At 42.8% G+C, this 22,281-nt stretch overlaps 1 protein-coding gene across 1 annotated transcript; it reads left to right on the forward strand.

Annotated features, from left to right (window-relative positions):
• The first annotated feature begins 11,712 nt into the window (after window positions 1–11,712).
• On the forward strand, window positions 11,713–22,016 carry LOC100012075 (keratin, type II cuticular Hb1). The gene is given in 11 exon segments (XM_001362702.3): window positions 11,713–12,147; window positions 14,939–15,147; window positions 15,969–16,029; window positions 16,971–17,066; window positions 18,047–18,211; window positions 18,436–18,561; window positions 19,591–19,811; window positions 20,540–20,571; window positions 21,352–21,392; window positions 21,394–21,451; window positions 21,454–22,016. Coding segments are annotated over 11 exon segments (1,521 nt in total). The 5' UTR covers window positions 11,713–11,781; the 3' UTR covers window positions 21,600–22,016.
• The last annotated feature ends 265 nt before the right edge of the window (window positions 22,017–22,281 follow it).

Genomic DNA, 22,281 nt, shown 5'->3' on the forward strand with positions numbered 1-22,281 from the left:
TCTTGGCTCTGGGTCTGGCACTCTCTCCACTGAGTCACTTAGCTGCCCCCACACTCCTAAGATTTCAAGCCAGAAGGGACTCTAGAAATCCTCTAAGCCTCTTGTTTCTTCAGATGGGGAAATTGAGGTTCAAAGAAGTAAGATGGCCTGCCAATGTCACCCAGATACTAAAATGAAAAACCAGGAACTGAACCACAGTCTTCTAGCTCCAAGTCCAGATACTTGCTACTCTCCAAAGTTTTCAGATGAGCTTTCCCTCTACATATAAAATACCTCCAGCCACTGGGAAGGTCTGTCCTTTGCATTATCCTTTCTGGGTCTCCTGAGAACCTAGAAATCAATCGCTTCCTTTGCCTCTGGGAGTCTGTGTGGGTTTGAAGTGTGCAGCTCTGAGTGGAGGTCTAACTAAGCACTGAACCCCTTTCCCTTAATTAAAGAGTGGTTTTTCTGAACAACTAGTAGTTCTGTGTTTTTTCTAGTTTGACACAAGTTATCAGGTTCTACCTTAATGGAAAAAGCACCAGGGCTTCTCCAAGACTTAACTTCCTTATCTGTAAATGAAAATTGGATTAGATGAAGGCTATGCTGTGCTGCAGTCAGCTGGAAACAGCTCATGAGGGCTGATTGTTAAATTTGCAGTGTGATCATTTATACCTCAGAAATTAACATTGACCATAAATCAGTATTTGTTTCATTGTCTTGTTGATTATCTACCCTTAAGAAAAAGATGGAAGAGGCAGTTAGATTATACTGTGGACAGCACGTTTGTAGCTGGGGAGACCTGGTTCTACCCTGGTCTCAGACACTTCCTAGCTGTGTGATCCTGGCAAGTCCCTTAACCCTGATTGCCTAGCCTTTGCCCTTCTGTATTAAAGTTTTTACTGATTTAAGGGTTTATAATTTTTTAAAAGGGATGGAGAAAATATTAATAATGCAGATTCAAGCTTTTGGGGAGGTGGTAATTAAATATTTACCAGCACAACCCTGGATTGGATGATATTTAAGCTTCTCTCTAGATCAAAATCCTATAATTTCTTAGGTGGCCTCTCTCTTTACTTCTTCTCTGCCTGCTTCTGCTTCTCTTTGTTTTCCATGAACAACTAAAATTGCTCTTATTGCTATATACAAAGGGTCCCCAAATATCCTGAATATCTAAAGCCTTTTTAGGTTCTCTGTCTCTTCTTTAGAAAGCCTTTACCAGAGTTATTTATTCCTAAATGATCACCAAAGCTTCAACAAACATTTACTAAACTGCCAGGAACTCTGGAGTTATCGATTTTTTAAAAAGCAAGACAGTACATGCCCTCAAGAGGTTTAAATCCTACTGGGAAGCCTACATGTTCACAGATCAGCAAATACTGAAAGTAGGGAGAGAAAGAGGAAGAGAAGGGGAAAGGGAGAGATAAGACAGAGACAGAGAGAGAAAAGGAGAGGAAAGGAAGGAGAGAGAAAAAGGGAGAGAGGGAAGAGAGAAAAAGAGAAAAGGAAAAGAGAGGGAGAGAACAAAGAGTGGGAAGATAAAACAAAATGATATAGGGGCAAAAATAACTGGGGGAATCAGGCAAGGACTCTTGAAAGAACTAACACTTAGGCTGAATTCAAAGGAAAATATGGATTCCAATAGGGAGATAAGTAGGGAAATTGTTTCAAGAAGAGGAACAACCTATTTCGAGTCACAGATATAGCATGCATTGGAAATAGCAAGGAGACCATTTTGGCTTTACTGTTAGGTATATGAGGAAGGATTGATATGTAAGCACCTGAGGAAGACAGATCAGAGACAGACTATAAAAGACTTCAAATGACATATTTAATGACAAAATTTAAAGATTTTTGTATTTTAATCTAGAGGCAATAGAGTCTAAGAAGCTTCTTGAGCAGGGGGGCTATGATGTTAGAACTGTACTATAGAAAATCACTTTGGTAGTTGTATAGAGGATCAATGAGAGGGAACAGAGATTGGATGGGAGACCAATTAGGAGGTCATTGAACTAATTTAGGCTAAAGATGATGAGGGAATTAGCTAAAATGGTTTAGGAGTGAGTGGAAAGAAGATAGGTTCAAGGATATTATGAAGGAAGAATTGATAAGTCTTGGCATCTGATTAGATATGGAAGGTGGAAGAGATTAAGGAGTTGAAGATGATTCATGGGTTATAAGTAAGGCTAGATGAGTTGAAGAATGGTGTCACCTTCAAAGGAAAAAGGGAAGTTAGATGGAAGGGATGAGGTTAGGGAAAAATTAAGTTCTGTTTTAGACATGTTGGGCTTGAAACTCTGATGGGACAGCCAAGCAAAGAGGTTCAGCAGGTAGTTGGAGAAATAAGACTAAAGCTCAAGAGAGAGGTGCATTGTGGGGGTAATCTGTATAAAGGTGATAGCTAAATCCATGGTAGTTAATGGAATCATCAAGAGAGAAAAAAGGAGAGGATCCAAGAAAGAGCCCTGGGCTCAGAATTATATGGTGGGACATAGATGATACTTCTCTAAGAAAGACTGAAAAGCACTTCTCAGAAAAGAAAGAAGAGAACCATGATAGTATAATGTCATGAAAACCCAAGGAGAAGAGTATCAAAAGGGTTGGGTGTCAATAGTGACATGCTCTGCAGTGATGTTAAAAAAAAGGAATGAGAAGCAAAAAAAAAGTCATTAGATTTAATAATAAAGAGATAATCACTGGAGAAAGCAACTTCAGTTGAATGTGGGAACAGAAACTATATGTCAAGGATTTAAGAAGTGATTGTGAGGTGAGAAAGTGAAGGCCTGGAATATAGAGCACTTTGCCTAGTTTGGCTATGAAAGGAAAGGGAGGCCAAGGGACAGCTAAAACAGTTTATAACAGAGCCAGAATCCAAAAAGATCTTGACAGGCAAAAGCACTGAGCTTGATCCAGGAAGACAAAACACAATAAGCATAGGTGCAAAATCTTACAATTTGGTTCAAAAAAATCAGTTTCATGAGTTCCAAATGGGAGACATGATCAGACAGTAATTTTTCTGAAAAAGATACCAAGGTTTTAATGGACTGGAAGTGTGATCAATTAACAATGATAGCTGAAAAAGCTTAACTTAAAAGCTTAAGTGATACTTAATAGGCATAGCAACCAGGGATGGGGGGGGGTAACTTTTCTTTAATAGCCTTCTTCTTTCATGATGTTCCTCACATAGAATATCTCATCACTCTCTCCCCCATCTTGTTTTCTTCAAGATTCAGCTCAGTCTCTACCTTCTACATAAATTTCCTGATTCCCCATTCTTGCCACACACACACACCCCCCGCTTCTAGAGCTCTCTCTCCCAAAATAATACTGTAATTCCTTTTTATATTTTCTGTATATCCTAAATATTTTTTGTATGTGCTGCCTCCCCTATTAGATTCTAAGTTTCTTGAAGGTACTGTTTCATTTTTGCCACTGAATGTCCCACAACTAGAACAATGCCTGGCACATAATAGACACTTTATATATGCTTATTCACTTATTAATCAATGATTAATTGTAAGCCCAACTAAAGGTTATTTTAGTTTATAGGCAACAGGGAAGGTGCCAATCAATAACAGTCTGCAGTTTAGAGGCAGAAAGGCTGACCCCCTAGCCCTCTTTCTCAGGCTCCAGTACCTTGGACAAATCCCCCAGGGTGATTCTACTCTCCCCTTCTTCCCAACCCTGCTCTCCAGTTCCCAATTTCTCTTCAGTCAAACATAAGGTTAAAACAGCAGTAGAATATAATTATATTTTTATTACTTTAGTCCCAACAAGGCTGGGATTTTTTGGGAGCCCAGTTTCTGCCTGAACAACATATTAATCCTTTTAGGTCATTGCACTCTGTATGAGCTGGCCCAACTGGTCTAGTTGCTGCTTTCTGTATCTCTATGACTTTGCACAAGCTTGAACCTCATGTCTAGAAAGCTCTTCCATCTTCTTTATCCTTCTTGGAATACTGAAGTCAATTTTAGGCTCAGCTCAAGTGCAGAAGACCTTTCATGATCCCCCTATTGTTAGTGCTTCCCTCCTCTCCCTCAATCAAATTATATTTATTTTTATATCTTTGATTGATTTTTCTGAAGGGGGTTGTTTTCCCTCACTAGACTGTGTTCTCCTTGATGAAAGGGGCTTTAGCATCTGTTTCCTCATACAGTGGCAGGCAATTTAATACATTTAGTTTTAATTCAATGAATTCAGGCAATTTAATAAATGCTTATTGAATTGAATGAATGACTCCATACCACCTCTATAAAGGACTAATCATTCTTTCTTCTGCATATTATAACCCTCCCCCAAATTCTAGATTTCATAAGTAAAATATGGAAGCACCCATGAACCCTCACTTCCTGGTTAACTAGGGTGATGAGGTTTAGAAATGGTCATCTTTTCTTCTAGAGAACCAGGTCATGGGCTCTCTCTCTCTTGGTCTAGGCAAGGAAGAATGAAAACAAATATTTATTTAGTGCATGCTATGTACTATATGCACTTTGAAAATATCTATATTGATCCTCACAACAACTATTATTTTATAGTTTAAGAAACTGAGGCAGGTAGCATTTGTGACTTACTCAGCGTCACACAGCTACTAAGTATTTGAGACCAGGTTTGAACTTGGGTCTTCTTGGCTGCAAGACCAAGACTCTATTATTCACTACTTAGATAGTTGGAAAGTGTACAGAAAGAAGCAAGTTCTCACCATCCCAAACTCTCAATAGCTATACTCTGACCTCTTAGGGAAGGCCTCATCTGACTTCTTTCTGGAAGATGGAAAATGTAGCTAATGGCATTGCAGGAGAGAATCTGGGGCATGAATAATCCAAACATTCTGGATAATTCCAAACAATGGATGATTCACAAATAATTTTTATCTGGCTTTAGAATACAGTCAGAAATAGTCAAATAGACCAGGAAGTAATGAGTTCTCCACCCCAAAAGGTCTTCTGAGACTGGATGATCATATTTAGGGAATGTTGTAGAAACTAGGAGTCCAGCTCATTTACTGGTTGAATTAAAAATGACTTCTAAGGTACTCACTAATTCTAAGATTCTGTCATGGATAATAAGCCTCAAACACACTCAATCCCTCCCACCCCTTTAGCACTTTATCCTAACTCAACCTGGATATCAGCAGGGTCTAGTTGAATAAGAGAGAGAAGGATTATTCCCCACTCCCCAAAAGAAGGCAGCAAAGGCAATCCTTTCATGGGTAATCAAAAGTAGAACCTCAGGCCAGTTGATGGCAAATAAGTAGTCCCAGATCTCTTTGTCCCTCAGTAAAGAAATTGTGTTCTAAGTAGAAGGCTATTCAAGAGATGAGCTTCAAAATGAGTAAGAGAAGAGAAAGCTGAGGATAGGGCATAAGAGAATGGGAGAATATAATATATAATATATTGTACAATATATTATATATAATATGTAATAGGGAAAATAATAAAGTTAAAGCCTCCTCAGAACTCTTAAAAATCATTCATATCTCTAGATTGGCTAACATGACAGCAAAGAAAAGTATTGAATTCTGGAGGGGATGTGGCAAAGTCAGGACATTAATGCATTGCTGGTGGAGTTGTGAATGGATCCAACCATTCTGGAGGGCAATTTGGAACTATGCCCAAAGGGCGATAAAAAACTGTCTGCCCTTTGATCCAGCCATAGCACTGCTGGGTCTGTACCCCAAAGAGATAATGGACAAAAATACATGTACAAGAATATTCATAGCTGCACTCTTTGTGGTGGCCAAAAATTGGAAAATGAGGGGATGCCCTTCAATTGGGGAATGGCTGAACAATTGTGGTATATGTTGGTGATGGAATATTATTGTGCTCAAAGGAATAATAAAGTGGAGGAGTTCCATGGAGACTGGAACAACCTCTAGGAAGTGATGCAGAGCAAGAGGAGCAGAACCAGGAGAACATTGTACACAGAGACTGACATACTGTGGTACAATCGAACATAATGGACTTCTCCATTAGTGGCAATGCAGTGATCCTGAACAACTTGGAGGAATCTATGAGAAAGAACACTATCCACATCCAGGGGAAAAACTGTGAGAGTAAAAACACCGAAGGAAAACAACTGCTTGAATACAAGGGTCGAGGGGATATGGCTGAGGGTGTAGACTCTGAATGAACATCCTAGTGCAAACATCAACAACATGGAAATGGGTTCTGATCAAGGACACAAGTAATACCCAGTGGAATTGTGCATTGGCTGCAGGAAGGGTGGGTGGAGGGGAGGGAGGGAAACAATGTGATTATTGTAACCAAGGAATAATGTTCTAAATTGACTAGATAAACTAATTCAAATGGGGAAAAAATCATTTATATTTCTGCCTGGATAAATCATGTTTTCCAGAACACTTTGAACAATATTATCTGAGATCCCACTTTATGCAAAACCCTCTCCTGGATACTGCAAGGAGAGAGAAATGCAGAGGAACCAGGAGTCTTTCTGTCATTTGGGAACTTCTAGTCCAATAGTGTAAGCAAGACACACATGCTCCAGGAACTTTGAAAAGATAAGAACACTTACAAAGTAAATAGCAATCGAATGCAAAAATGGAGTAGAGCTGAACAAGAGGTTTGAGGGAATGCTGAGTGATTTCAGTTTTGTGCAGTTTAAGGGCTTTCTCCTCTCTCAAGTCAGGGAGGATAGTCAGGGAAGGCTTCCTGGAGGAGAGGAATCTGGAACTATGTTTTTAGATATGAGGAAAACAGTATTTGAAGAAAGCATCCTTCATGAATAAGAGTCTCTAATGAAAGTAAAAGGGTAGGAGAGGAATAAGATTTTTGCACTGGATTGGAAATACATGAACCCTGCAAGAGGAAAGAGTCTGGATAAGTGTGAGAAGGAAGGGAGAGAGGCAGTGAGGTACCTTTTTTGGAGAGATTTCACTGCATTCCACCCCACCATCATCACCATTGGAGCCAATGTACCCACTGGAGACCAGTTATTTCCCACCACTGAGAATGGATAGGGCCATCAACGTACCCACATCTGAATGATAGCCAAGAGTCTCTTTACTGGGCATACAGGGCTAACAGGGCTCTGCTCTTGCCCCAGCTCTAAGATGTGACTATTATTAAGTCCAAAGCCCTATTGCTGAACATGGCAGTTACAGATTGGACCAAAGGCAAGAAGTATGGCCAGACCCCTATTGTAAGGAGGGAAGACTAGAAGGCATTATATAGTCAGAAATAGCACCTGGGCTTTTAAAGAAGGAACCTCAAGCCCACGCTCAAGCCCTAGCCTAGGCCAATGGATGAGTTAGACAGGCAAGACAGGCTTCCCTTTAGGGATCAACTGGGGAGCCCCCTTCCTTTCCTACAACATAAGCCCAACCAATCAGGTGGTCACAAGCCAGGGGAATCCCCATTAAGTCAATGGGAGGTGGGATGAGTATTGAAGTTTTGAAGGTCACTGTTGGGGAACCTCAGACAAAGAACCCTGACTCAGAAACCCTGCCCTCCCCCACTTCCTCCAACAAACACACCACAACCACCACTACCACCACTCAATCAAGCTATAAACTTCCCAACAAAAGCTGGGCCCACTGTAATTGCTGGGGATGGGCCCACCCCACCCCCAGTCATTGTTTTACACTTTGGCCAAAGGAGGACTCATTACTATTAAAGGAGGAGCCTCAAAGGAAACCCTGCTTCATTTCCCCCCAAAATCAACAACATTCCTTTGGGTTTGCTGAGCCAGGAAGCACATCGGCCCTGGGTACAAGTTTTTTTCTTCTTCTTCCCCTGAGTTAGTTCTTTCTGTACCTATTCTACCATGGATAGCTAAATGCAGAATCAAGAAGCTTTGATCTTAATCCCAGCTATGACATTTACTAGCTATGATGATCTGGGGCAGATCCCAACATCACTCTGGTCTTGGTTTCCTCATCTGTAAAATAAGAGAGTTAAGTCTCTAAAGTCCCTCCAAGTTCTAATCTACAATCCTATGGTCTGGGCTGCCTTCTTCATTGGTTCAAGAAAATCTAACAGAAGAATATGTAAATATGATTCCCCCCTCTTAACCTACCATTCAACAACGTAATGGACAGCTCCCAAGCTGGGAAATCAATGACAGTTGACTAATGAATAAGAACCATTTTGGCCCAAATGAAAAAATCTAGTAAAGAAATGTTTGCCTTGAAGTCATTAGTAGTAGCAATACATATTTCCTGAGTAGCAATGTTTTCAGAGATCAGGTAGGTTTTGTAAAATGGAAAAGAGAAGGGTGGAGAGAGGGACTAGCCAGTGAATACACAAAAAAAGAAAAAGAAAGAATATAGTCTTCTGGAGTTGGAGTCAGAGAATTTGGGTCTAGACCGTCATGCTTCCCAGGCTAACTGTATGACTTATTTGCCTCTCTGAACCTAAAAAGGGAGAGGGAAGCAGTAAGCCCTCCTCTACCTACCTATCAGGATTGTTGTGATTATCTAATGAGATAATGAATATAAAACATATTAGAGCCATAAAGTCTAGTAAAACATGCATCAATAGATTTTCTGAGCTATAAAAGAACCTTAGATATCATCTAGTCCATTCTTATTTTATGGATGGTAAAACTGAGTCATGGGGCAAGGGGGCAGCGACTTGCTTAGTGAGCTACTCACATTCCAGTCCAATGCCCTTTTATCGTATTCTCTTTGTTATCATTGCCTCTATCAATTGCAGTTACCTATAGTTAAAGATGGACTGCTTTGGGAGGTAGCAAGTTCCCCATTACTATATACCTATCAGCAACCTTTTTAGAGGGGACTCTTATTCAGGTGCAGAATGGCCTAGATGACCCCTAAGGTCCCTCTCAGCTGTAACATTACATCATTCTGTGACATGTTTCCAAGCTTAGGCACTAGCCACTGCTGGTTAACTGCCCTCTTAACTACTCCCTTCCAATTCATGCCCTTACCTCCACAAGAAATATTTCCGAATTAACTTCCCAATTTGATATTGCACCTTCATTTCGCATTCTCATTTGTACATATTAATGTAGTGCTTCCTAGATATATGTTCTGCTTCCCTAAAGGCAAGAGTGTGTGTGAAATAAAAAGACTTGTTGTTGGGTCATGTCCAACCCTTTGGGACCCCATTTGGGGTTTTCTTGGCAAAGAAATTGAAGTGGTTTGTCATCTCCTTCTTTGGCTCATTTTACAGAAGAGGAAACCAAGGCACACAATAGAAAGTGACTTGCCCAGTCTAGTGTCTGAGGTCAAATTTGAACTCAGGTCTTTCTGACTCCAGCCCTAAGTCTCTGTCCACTGATTAAATTATTAAAATAGCATCTCTAGATAAGGAGAGAATTCAAAGAAAGTCTGAAAAGTGATTAGGCATTCTTAGGGGGCAAATGTCTTCTTTGAGAAAATGAATGGATTTTTGATAACAAAATTCTCTGAAAGTCTTGAAGTTCAGAAACAAAGAACATGGGGCAGTGTAACTAGACCTGGGAGACTAGATTTCTAGGAAAGATTTAAAGTAAGCTTTCTTAGTATAGACTAATGTCAGGGCTTTAATTAGCAGTCATTGATAACAGTTGATGTTTACTGAGAAATGAATATAATGAATGAATTTTAAAATATTTATTAAGCATTTACTAGATGCAAAGCATCATAGTCCTGCCTCAAGGAGTTCACATTCCAGTAGTAGAAGGTAGTAAAACAGAGATTTCAGCTCCGAGTGGATGGTGATGCCTCTTCTTTAATGGCATTTCCATTTATAAAATCATATCCCTTTGATGGTATCAAGGTCTTTGGGGGTAAGCACTTTGTTTCCTGGCTCTTTAGTAGCTATAGCTACTTCAGGGAAGGAGGTAGGATGGTACCCATAGAGGAAATTGTCTCCTGTGCCTGGAATACTCTCTGTCTTCATCTCCATCTACTGATTTTGTTGCTTCCTTTTAAGAACAAACTAAAATCCCAGCTTCTAAAGGAAGCTTTTCCCAACCATTCTTAACTCTAGCTCCTTCCCTCTCTTCTTTATTTCCTATTCATCCTATATATTGCTTGTTTGTACGTGTTTGTTTGCTCAATGGAACGCCCATTAGATTGTGAGCTCCCTGAGAGCAGGGACCATCTTGTGCCTTTTTTTGTATTCCCAGTATTTAAAGCCTGGCACAGAGTGCTAAATAAATGCATATAGACAGACTTATTGACTGACTTGCCAGGCCACATTTCCACAAGGATTGTTCCCCTGGAAGATGGATTCAGGGGAAGGGCTAGATGGAGGTGGGCACAGGGGTAAGGGTGATAGTGAAAGTCAAGCCAGAAGTGCCATTCCCAGGGCTTATGGCTAAAATTTGTACCTTAACATTTATATTTCTTTAAATTTTGCTTTGGGGATTTTTTCTTACAAATTCTCAGGGAAACATTAGAAATGAATAATTAGGAAATAATTATGCTTATTATCTAAATAGTTTCATTGAATCCTGGAGGTGATCTTGCATTGTCAACAGAACCTTGTCACAGAAGCCATCTACTAGATGGTGGCAGGGCTGTGATTCTGAATTGGCTGGGACAGTATCCACGCTGACAAGAGCAAAGGTGCTTGAAGTATCAAAATACTTTAATAAGGACTGGTAGAAAGAACTGAGTCGACTGAAGTATGTTTGACTCAATTATCCACGCCACCACAGTTCACTTGTCAGCAGCTCCCTGAATTGCAAGCACAGCTCAGGGGAAATAAATGGACTCTAAAGTACTAGCCTGGCACCTTCAAACCTATAAAATGTTGGAAAATGTCACCCTCCCTGAACCACCAGATGACCTACATCATTTTTTAACCCTTACATTCTGTTTCAGAATTGATACTAAGAAGTAGTCCCAAGGCACAAAAGAGGTGCAGGCTAGGCAATTGGGGTTAAATGACTTGGATCACCTAACTTGGAAGTGTCTGAGGACAGATTTGAACCTAGGTCTTCCCAGCTCTAGGTCTGGCTCTCTATTCACTAAGCTGTCTAGATACCCCATAATTCTTATTCTTAGCTTCCCAGCTTGGCAATGTTTTTCCAAATGTACCCCCAATGTTTCTCCCCAGGTTCATTTCTCTTTCCCTCATCCGCAGACTTCTCAGAATCTCCTTTGCTTTTTGACTATAGCCCCAAGCTTCCCCCCTTTGCCCTCAGAGAATCAAAAATGTCCAGAGCCAGCAGGAAGCGGGGACAACCTTGAAAAGCACTTAGGTTTGCCTCCCAACCCAGAGACTTCCAATGGTTTGAGCAAAGACTCAACTTTGAACTAGCCAAGAGAATTGTCAGGATTCTACCTATTCTTTCTCCAGATTAGTTCTCTCATCTTTCCTCTGGCTCTTCCTAGTCTAGGAAGCCCCCTCCCCAGTTGCTTTGGGGCCCCCTTGGGGTCTCTCTACCTCTACCAAGGTTGGAGTTGGGGAGGCTCTTCCCTACCCACTGCACCAGCTTATCAGAAATTCATCTGTGTCGCCTCCTCTGAAGCATGGCCAACCAATCTCCTCTCCTACACCTAGAATTTCCGCTGTGCAGGGTGATGACTGGGTGTGTGCCCTGCTAGGGAAGCACTTTGAAGATGAAACATGCTAACTATTATTTGCACCTAGCTGTGGTGCCTGGGTGGATCCCACGTACTGGGGCAAGAGTGGTGGAGCTAACCACCCAAGCCCATAAAGGACCAAATTGTTCCATCACCATAGGTATAGCCAAGCCTCAGCTGGGGGAATAAATAGGGAGCCCAGCAGCTGAGGCAGCCACTTACATTGACCCCTGGGATCCCAAAGTCTCCCCAGTTCTTTTCTTCTTTTCCTCCAACACTTTATAGCCCTAGAGTTCCCAAGCACCATGACCTGTGGATCAGGATTTGGGGGCCGAGTTTTCAGCTGCTTCTCAGCCTGTGGGCCCCGGCCTGGCCGCTGCTGCGTCAGCGCTGCTCCCTACAGAGGGGTGTCCTGCTACAGGGGGCTGACCGGCTTTGGCAGCCGCAGCATCTGTGGGGGCTACAGGGCTGGCTCCTGCGGCCGCAGCTTTGGCTACCGCTCTGGGGGGGTGTGCGGGCCCAGCCCCCCCTGCATCACCACTGTGTCTATCAACGAGAGCCTCCTGACCCCCCTCAACCTGGAGATCGACCCCAATGCCCAGTGTGTGAAGCATGAGGAGAAGGAGCAGATCAAGTGTCTCAACAGCAGATTTGCTGCCTTCATTGACAAGGTCAGTTTCTGTCCTTCCTGACCAATTCCTGAGCTTTGTCCAGCTCCTTCGTGCTGAGCCATCTCTGACCTCCAGAGGCAGGAGGAAGGGGACTGGCCCTGTCCCATGGGAGAGCCCACTCTGATGGCAAAGACAGAACACACACAGCTAGGACCCAGGGAGGCACAGGAAGAATCCATAAGAATCTAGTGCTAAAGAGACATAGGCAGAAGGAACTCATCTAGAACTTGGGGAAACAGGGGGAAATGGCCCCCTTGAAGTCCAAATAAAAGAGCAGTTCAGGACAATGTCATTTTCCAAACAAAAAGAAAATACTTAGCCAGAGCAGGGGCAGGGGGGGTGGGGAGGAAAATCTAGTGTCCATTCTCTTTCCCAGCCCTAGTGATGTCCCATCATCACTAATCCTTGGAAACCTCACCTACCCAGAATCCTCTCCTAAAGAGTTGAAACTTTCTAGCTTCCCAGGGAGAGGCTATTCCATCTGCTGACTTTTGTATTCAGAGCAAAGGAGATGGACCTTTGGATAGAGCAGTTCTCACCAGAGACTTGAAAATTCAAGTTCCTAGATGCTCCTGGTTTGCAGCCTCTCTTTTCTAATCTCTACCAAAAAAAAAAAAAAAGGATGAGTTAGATTAGATCGGGGAGTTCACAACCTGGAATCTGTGACCTTGAATTGGAGAGGCAGAGAGAGAGGAAAGAAAGAAAGAGAGAGAGAAAGAGAGAAAGAGAGAGAGAGAGAGAGAGAGAGAGAGAGAGAGAGAGAGAGAGAGAGAGAGAGAGAGAAGAGAGAGAGAGAGAGAGAGAGAGAGAAAGAGAGAGAGAGAGAGAGAGAAAGAGAGAAAGAGAGAAAGAGAGAAAGAGAGAAAGAGGAGAGGAAAGAGAGAAAGAGAGAAAGAGAGAAAGAAGAGAGAAAGAGAGAAAGAGAGAAAGAGAGAAAGAAAGAAAGAAAGAAAGAAAGAAAGAAAGAAAGAAAGAAAGAAAGAAAGAAAGAAAGAAAGAGAGAGAGAGAGAAAGAAAGAGAGAGAGAAAGAGAGAAAGAGGAAGGGAGAGAGGAAGGGAGGAAAGAAAGAAAGAACAAACCAACAAAAGAAAGAGAGAACTAGATAGTAGATGGACAACAAATATATATACATAGATATATCTATGTATATATGTGGATATATATAAAACTACTATCAATGTATTTGTTTTCCTTTGTGCATTTTACTTTTTGCATCTAAAACATTATTCTGAGAAAGGATTCATGAATTTTACCAGTAAAAGGAGTTTGTGACACAAAAGATGAAGGGCACCACCTGGATTAGATTATCTCTTAGGTTTCATCCCTCTGGAGCAGCTGGGTGACACAGTAGATAGAGCATCTGGCCTGGAGAAGACTTGTCTTCCTGAGTTCAAGTTCAATCTCAGATACTTACTAGCTGTGTGAACCTGGACAGGTCACTTCACCCTGTTTGCCTCAGTTTTCTCATCTGAAAAATGATCTGGAGAAAGAAATGTCAAAGCATTCTAATATCTTTGCCAAGAAAACCTGAATGGGGTCATGAAGAGTGAGACATAGCTGAGCAACAACAAAAGCTCTGAATCGGTGATCATATAATCCACACTGCTTTCATTCTCAGAGGAGCTTTGAAACAAAGGGCTGCTTTACAGTGTCATCACTGAGGTTGGTAGGGGGATCAGGTCAATGAATATAGTTCTTTGGTTTGGTTGTCTACAAGAACCTCTCTGTAGGACAATGTGGATAGAGATGTGAGGTGGTTTAGTGGCAGGGTGAGGGGTGGGGTGGGGGCTTCATTGATTCCTAAAGGAGAAGGAAGATATTGATCTTTAGGTTCTCAGGAGGAGCTGAAAGGTGATGCTGAGAGCAAGAACTCTCAAACCTCTGGAGATATCTCTGCTGCTAGCACTTCTGAGTAGGGATTGATTTTACACTTAAGGAGTAAGCTTCATAAGAATGGGTGATTTAGTGATGGAGCAACAGGTTTAGAGTCAGAAAGATCTAGGTTCAAATCTGGCCTCAGACATTTTGACCTTGGGCAAGTCACTTAACCTGTTTGCCTCAGTTTACTCATCTGTAAAATAAGTTGGAGAAGGAAATGACAAACTACTCTAGTATCTTTACCAAGAAAACACCAAAGGGTCACAGAGTCAGAAATAACAAGATCCCATCCAAGAATTTTGTGACACTAACTAGAGCAGACTGAGTTCTCTGTCTTCCTCTCTGATCTCGCCTCTGAGTTGGAACATCCAAATGTTCAGTAGCTCATGAAATACTTTTTGAGAAGATAAAATAGATACTGTCTTGGGCTGGCAACCTTCTGAATCCCAACATTCATTTGTTCTTCAATTGTCTGTGGCAGGGAGTAGCTAACTGACTCAGTGGATAGAGAACCAGACCTGGAGACAGGAAGTCCTGGGTTCAAGTCTAGCATTAGATACCTTCTGAGTTGTGTGACTGTGGACAAGCCCTTTACCTCAATTACCTAGCCCTTTTTGTTCTTCTCCCTGGGAATCAATGTTTAGACAGAAGGTAAGGGTTAAAAAAAATTAAAAAAATACAAAAATAAACCATTTACTGTCATCTCAGTCAAAGAAACCAGATATCCAATTGGTTACTCTTTGAATTGGCCAGGGTCGATGTTGCTATGCCTCTTCCAGGTAGCCTCTGATCCCTTGGAAGTTCTGAGACCCTAGGCTGGAGTCATGGTCCTATGGGTCCCCTCTGTTGCAAGCAGGAATGACTAACCTGAAGTAACTACCATGACCATCTTTCTTCTTCCCTGGGCGATAGGTGCGGTTCCTGGAGCAGCAGAACAAGCTTCTGGAGACCAAGTGGCAGTTCTACCAGAACCGGAAATGCTGCGAGAGCAACCTGGAGCCCCTGTTCCAGGGCTACATTGAGACCCTGAAGCGGGAGCTGGACTGTGTGGAGGCTGACAGTGGGCGCCTGTCCTCTGAGCTTAACCATGTGCAGGAGGTGCTGGAGGGCTACAAGAAGAAGTGAGTGCTGGGAGCAGGGGAAACAGTGGTGTGCATGAAGGTCAGATGTTCCTCTGAATGAGGCTGGCTGGCTGTAATTACTGTCTGCCTGCTTACACTAGACCAGGCTTCACGGAAGGCAGAAAGAATTCCACAACTGTCCGTGCTCCTCTGAGTAGTTCTTGGGGAACAGAAGTGCCACAGCCCTTTGTGAAGTGTTAACCATGATCTCAACAGACAGAAATTTGCTAAGCTGACGTCAAAGTTCCCACATGCGGATTGGCCAGACCTACTTTTCTCTTTCCCTGACTCTGTCTATGTCTATCAATCTCATCTTTCTCAATGTCTCTCCTTCCATCTCTGCTTGTCTCTATCCTTCTGTCTCTGCCTCTTTCTTCTCTCTGTCTCTACCACTCTCTGTCTCTCTCTACCCCAATCCACTTGTAATTCCTAAAGGAAGAGCTAGTGTAGAATCTTCATCCCAAACTCAAGGCCCTGCATTGCTGGTAGTAGAGAACAATGGAAGCTAGTGGTTAAAATGAAGGACTTTGGTTTATTTGGGGTTATTGATCGTACAGACTCCCTGTGACTTGAGTAACTCAGAAGAACTGCACTAAATACCAAACAGGTTAAGACTCCCTGTGGGGGAAAGAAGAGTCTCTTCTTTGTAAAGCTCAGTACCCAGTTCTTCTAACACTGGCCTGGTTTCCAAAGTAAGAGCTTGGCCCACTATGGGGAAATTTTCTCATTCAGGACCTCTTACCTTTCTCCCCATTGAGAAGTATCTCCTTTGGAGAAAGAAAGTAAATCTAATAACGTCTTCTCCCTTGATCTCGTGGTAGGTATGAGGAGGAGGTAGCTCTCAAGGCCACAGCTGAGAATGAATTTGTGACTCTGAAAAAGGTAAGTGTCCATCTCCCCAGCCATATCCTACTTGAGATAGTCTCTAGGGGGATCATCGTGGTGATCTAAAGGAAGGAGAAGATGCAGGGAATTACTGCCTTTAGAAGCCCCAAGCCTGAAACATTGGGAAATCAACTCTGAATATAGATTGGAAAACAGAGAAAAGCAGAAACCAAGAACCTCCAGAGAGTTGGGATAATAATGGTGGCAATGAACTATAGGTGATTCAAGATGGTTTCCAAGAAAGAAGGAAAGAAAGAGAGAGGGGGGAGAGAAAGAAAGAGAGAAAGAAAAAGAGAGAGAAAGAGAGAGGGGGGGGAGGAAGGGAAGGAGGGAGGAAGAGAGGAAGGAAGGAAGGAAGGAAGGAAGGAAGGAAGGAAGGAAGGAAGGAAGGAAGGAAGGAAGGAAGGAAGGAAGGAAGGAAGGAAGGAAGGAAGGAAGGAAGGAAGGAAGGAAGGAAGGAAGGAAGGAAGGAAGGAAGGAAGGAAGGAAGGAAGGAAGGAAGGAAGGAAGGAAGGAAGGAAGGAAGGAAGGAAGGAAGGAAGGAAGGAAGGAAGGAAGGAAGGAAGGAAGGAAGGAAGGAAGATTTGGGGATAGGGAAATGGGGAATGGAGGTTGACCTATTGCTCATCAACTTGACATCCAATCGAGAATTTCAGTGTACTCTAGAGGAACACTTTTCTCTGAAATGCAGTATAGGTGTTCTAGGAGATATTATTTGAAAATTTCGGACCATTTCAGATCACTAAACTTGAAGAAAGGGGTTTTTTATCTGTTTTAAGGGTCTGTCTTCCAGGAAGACTGTAAAGATAGAAGGGATTCAAGTTGGAATATAGACCAAAGTATGAACTATGGGTCTGAGATGCTGGTGGGATAGCTAAAATGTCCTATTTGGGCTGTTCTTTGAACTTGAACGTGTGGTTTTTCTGTTGTCCTTATAGGAAGTCGATTGTGCCTACCTTCAGAAGTCTGATCTGGAGGCCAATGCTGAAGCTCTGACAGAAGAGATAAACTTCCTCCGGGCTTTATATGAAGAGGTAAAGGACAGACTCTCATAAAGAGAGATGAGAGAAAGTAAGATGGTAGCAGTGATGGCAGCCACAGCAGCAGAAAAGGAGTTGATGCTAATTGGAAATAGGTGTTAATGGTAATGGAAGAATTGAGGATTAGTCCTAGATTGTGAACTTGAGTAACTAGAATGGAGACTGATATCCTCAACAGAAATAGGGAAATTTAGTAGAGAGATAAGTTTTGGGGGAAAGCACAAATTGTATTTTGGATTAGAAATGCCTATGGGACATCAGCCAGATAGTAATGTTGACTTAGAGTTCAGGAGAGAGATTTGAATTGGATGTGTAGATTTGGAAGTTACCTGATAAATATAGAAGCTGAGGACTTGATGAGATATCCAAAGGAAAGAATAGAAGAGTCAGTGGGAAAACTGATACTATACACTTGGTGACTATTTTGAATGCAGTTCCCCATCCTATTTTTCCTCCTGGATTTTGTTATTACCATATAAAATGCAGTTGCTTTTTGTGGATTTATTTTGTAGACTATTACTTAACTACAACAATTGCTGATTCTCTGTGTGTTTGTTCTTAGTAAAACATCAGGTCAGCAAATAAAGATAATTTTGTCTCCCCCCCCAAAAGAAAAGAAAGAAAAGGAGTCGATGGTGACTATATAAAAGATCAACTCCTGCGGTCTCAGCTAGACAGAAACCAAGAGACACAAAGGGACCATGAGATATAATAGAAAGAGGACCAGAAGCCTGGAAATCTTATTTCTACCCATGGAACTGTCACTAGCTATAAAGGGATTGAACTAGATGGCCTCAAAAGTATCTTCCATTTCTAAAATGGATCCCATGACTTATAAGATAAAGGGATTGGTTTAAGGTCCTTTTGACCTCTAAATCTGATCATTAATTAGTCCTGACATCACCCCCATGTAGCTATAAGCCCAGGGACTAGATTCTGACCATATATCTGGCTTCCTTCCCTTTATCCAACAGGAACTCCGAATCCTCCATACCCACATCTCAGACACCTCTGTAGTGGTAAAGATGGACAATAGCCGAGACCTCAACATGGACTGCATCATTGCCGAGATCAAGGCTCAGTATGATGACATCGCCAGTCGCAGCCGGGCTGAGGCTGAGTCCTGGTACCGCAGTAAGGTAAGTGAATCTGGCTCCCTTGCCTCCTAGAAACTGAGGAAGGAATGCAGGGAAGTCTTCCCCTTTTAAAGACTCTATCCCCAAGATGGTTGAAGAGTGTCCTCCTCCAAGGATATTTAAGGGAGGGAAGATGGCTCTTGGGCTGAGGTGTCATGGAGGTAAAAGAATGGACCACTCCTGAATCCCTGTGTGAGTCACCAACCCAGTTTCTTTACTTCTTTCAGTGTGAAGAGATAAAGGCTACAGTGATCCGCCATGGGGAGAGTCTGCGTAGGACCAAGGAGGAAATCAATGAGTTAAACCGCATGATCCAGAGGCTGACCGCTGAGGTGGAGAATGCCAAGTGTCAGGTACAGGGCATACTGAGGACCTAAGCATCCGAGTATCCCCATTGGGTATTGACACTACAGCTATCCAATAGAAATCAACTTTTTTGGTATCCAATTTCAAGCCTATCCTCAATTATCCATGTCACTGCAGCTCTCTGAATTTGAATCATATATATTAAAAAAAAAGATGAGAGGTTCAATTAGATCAGTGTTGGTGAACTTTTAAAGATCACATGTCCAAACTGACCCATCAAGCTGCCTATGAGCCCCTCACATTACCCCAGACAGTGGAAGGACTAAGTGTTCACATTAAACTGCTAGGCAGAGGGATGGAGCGTGTAAAAAATATCCTCAGGTGCAGTGAAGAGGGGGAATGGAGCAGACCCCTCTGGCACACTAGGGCACATGTGCCATATCTTCACCAACAGAGGACTAGATAAGATTATGTGTAATCTGTTCATTCTCTAGAGATATACCCACCCATGTGCAAGGCTCTCTGGTGTAGTCTCCCAAGATGCCAAACCTTGTTATTATTCCACAAAACCCAAATCAGAATTAATCGGGTCTGTCTGGATTTCTGGGTTCTAAAGAGTGGCATTTTAAATAATGCATGTTTTAAAATAATATGTTAATATAAAATATACAACTAGGATTCAAACCAAAGTAAATTATTTTACCCATTTGGTATTCTCACTGCTCCAATATAGCAAAAGATTGGGTGGAATTTAAGGATTTGGGAAGGAGAGAACAGGTTGTTTCCATGGTAAGATAGCAACAGATTTGTGCCAAGTCCTTTCTGTCTCCCAAATATGCTTCCTCTTGTCTTCTGGCTGTCAATCCTTACCCACTTTCCTACTAGGCAAGCCTCCAGCAGCACTCATACCTAAGCTCTGGAATGGGAGAATAGAATGGGATCCAGATGAAAGGACATGAGACCTATGCCCTTAGTCAGGTCCTATTATAATGGAGTAGACAGAATTTAGATCAAGGACCCAGGCAGACACAAAGACCATAACACGTCCTTCTTCTCCCCAATTCCTATGCCATTAGAACTCCAAGCTGGAGGCTGCCGTGTCCCAATCTGAGCAGCAGGGTGAGGCTGCCCTTAATGATGCCCGCTGCAAGCTGACTGAGCTGGAATGTGCCCTGCAGAAGGCCAAGCAGGACATGGCATGTCTACTGAAGGAGTACCAGGAGGTCATGAACTCCAAGCTGGGGTTGGACATTGAAATTGCCACCTACAAGAGACTGCTGGAGGGCGAGGAGCAAAGGTGGGAACTTCCATCTTCCATATTCCACCTCAACATAAACCACACAGATCCAGTGTAGATTCCAGGTTTCATCCCTACATTAGTAACCACCATCCAAAAAAACTCAATTATGACTACGTTTGGTGCCCGATTTTATTTAAGGCTGATTCCTCAATGGGCAATGATGATACATCTCATTCAAAAGATGGGAAAAAAAGTTGTGACTACCCCAAGGTTGCTTAGTGAGGGAGAAGAGGAGCTAAGAAAGGAACCTTTGGGGTCCAAACTATAAGTGACTAAGTGATCGATGGAGGATTATTGCTTGGAAGTGGAATCTGATGGGCATCCAACATAAAGAGGTTCTCATTTTGCCCAGGCACCAAAGAGCAGTCATTGCCTCAGGGGAGAGGAAGGGCTAGGTTGGGGGGGGGCCAAGCAGGTGGGAGGAGCAGAGAAGAATTCTCTCCTTTGTATCATTTTTTGGGAAGTTTTTACAAGGTTTATTTATACCCTGATGAAAAAATCCATATTTTTTAGAAGTTAACTGTGCCATTAACCTCCTGTTAGGATTACTGTGCCATAAAAATGCAGACTTTCAGTTCCTTGGTCTAGCCTACTGGGTATGGATTGAGACTGCTCAGAGGAGTTTTTTCAAACCTGGTACCTTAAAGTCAAACCTGGTACCCCTGGCATGAGGACGAGCTTATGGTTAATCTCTAACATTGTGCCTTTCTCCTTCTGCTACCCAGGCAATGTGAAGGTGTTGGCGCTGTGAATGTCTGTAAGTAACCAAGGTCCTAAAAGGAAAATTCAAGTCCAATGAGCGAGAAAGTCTTTCTTCATAGGAGGATAGAAAAACCCATGGGAGTTTTTTGTAGAACCAAGTGAAGACACTGACATCTCAATAGGAGTTGGAGTTAGAACTTTTTTTTTAAATAACTCTTACCTTCTATCTTAGAATCAATACTGTGAATTGGTTCCAAAGTAGATAAGCGATAAGGCAATGGGGGTCAAGTGACTTACCCAGGGTCACACCAGTTAGGAAGGACCTCCAATCTCTAGGTCTGACTCTCAATCCACTGAGCCACCTAGGTGCCCCCTAGAAAACTTTTTAGCTGTGAGGATAAGGGAACCTAGAACAGGAAGGTCCTTTGATGAACTGCTTAAGCTAAAGGGAGAGTCTTTCTGATGATATTCTTAAGCACAGTCCCTGACACATAGTAGGTGCTTAATGTTTATCGATTGATTGATTAAATATTAGGGCTGGAATACACACTGAGTCCAATCCCCTCATTTTAAAGATAAGGCAATTTGAGGCTGGGAGGGGGAGGGTGTTAATATAAAAGATAAAACTAGGAATCAAATCAAAGTTCTCCAAAAATCTCCAATTCCATTGTCCTTCTCCATCACATACTTCCTTCCCGTTGGTCTCTGGATCTCTCTCATTGGCCAGCAGAGATCTCTGCTCAAGTAGGTGCTTAAGACATATGTATTAAATGAGGGGATCGATCAACTACACAAGATCTTGATTCTATGCTGATTTTATCTCTTCCTCTCATAGGTGTCAGCAGCTCAAGGGGAGGAGTGGTCTGCGGTGACCTGCTGCACATCTGGCTCCAGGCCAGTGACCGGAAGTGTCTGCAGTGCTCCCTGCAGTGGGAACCGGTGGTGAGCACTGGAGGACCTTGCGTGCCCTGTGGCCCCTGCAGCTCCATCACATCCTGCGGCCTGGGGTCAAGGGGTGTCGGATCCTGTGGTATCAGACTCTGTGGAGTTGGCTCCTATGCCAGCAGCTGCCGCAAATGTTAGGCTGGATCCATACCTGCTGAGCTCCGTCCCCATGCTTGCCCTCATCATGCCAGCTGGGCATGGCTCTGGGACCGTGAGCCCCAGTACGAGGGTCGTTGGCCTTTGTCCAGTCTCTCCCAGACCTGGCAGGTGTGTAGGACCTTTGTACAATCACTTGAATCGCACTTTAAAATCCACTCCAGTTCTGACTTCTGAGAGGAATGGGGGACTCTCCTCCTAGACTCCAGCCTCCCATAGACTGGCAAAGGATGCCCAGGGAAATCCATGGTAATTAGCTGCCCAATGTTCACTAGACTGCCTATGACCAATGGACAGAACTCCATGTCCCAACCCTTTCCCACCTCTTCTCTTTCTTCTCTGTCTTAGATATCTTTGTCCCAATCTAGGTAATAAATGAATCTAGCTCCTCATAGCCTCTGTGTGTATCCTTAGTCACAGGGACCAGGATGGAGAAGATCTCTTCTGTGCTAAACCTGGAAGGGGATTCAATTCCTAACCTCTTCTGCCAAAGCTTGCATATGCATGCACACATACATTCACAAACACACAGAGCTTACCCTTCTTTCCATTCCTGGATGAGAATATGGGAAAATACTTTCAATTGGGGACAGCAAGGTGCCTCAGTGGATTAAGAGCTAGATGCAGAGATGGGAGGTCCTGGATTCAAATGTGACCTCAGACA

This window comes from Monodelphis domestica, chromosome 5 (assembly GCF_027887165.1).
Source record: "Monodelphis domestica isolate mMonDom1 chromosome 5, mMonDom1.pri, whole genome shotgun sequence".
Taxonomy (NCBI): Eukaryota; Metazoa; Chordata; class Mammalia; order Didelphimorphia; family Didelphidae; genus Monodelphis; species Monodelphis domestica.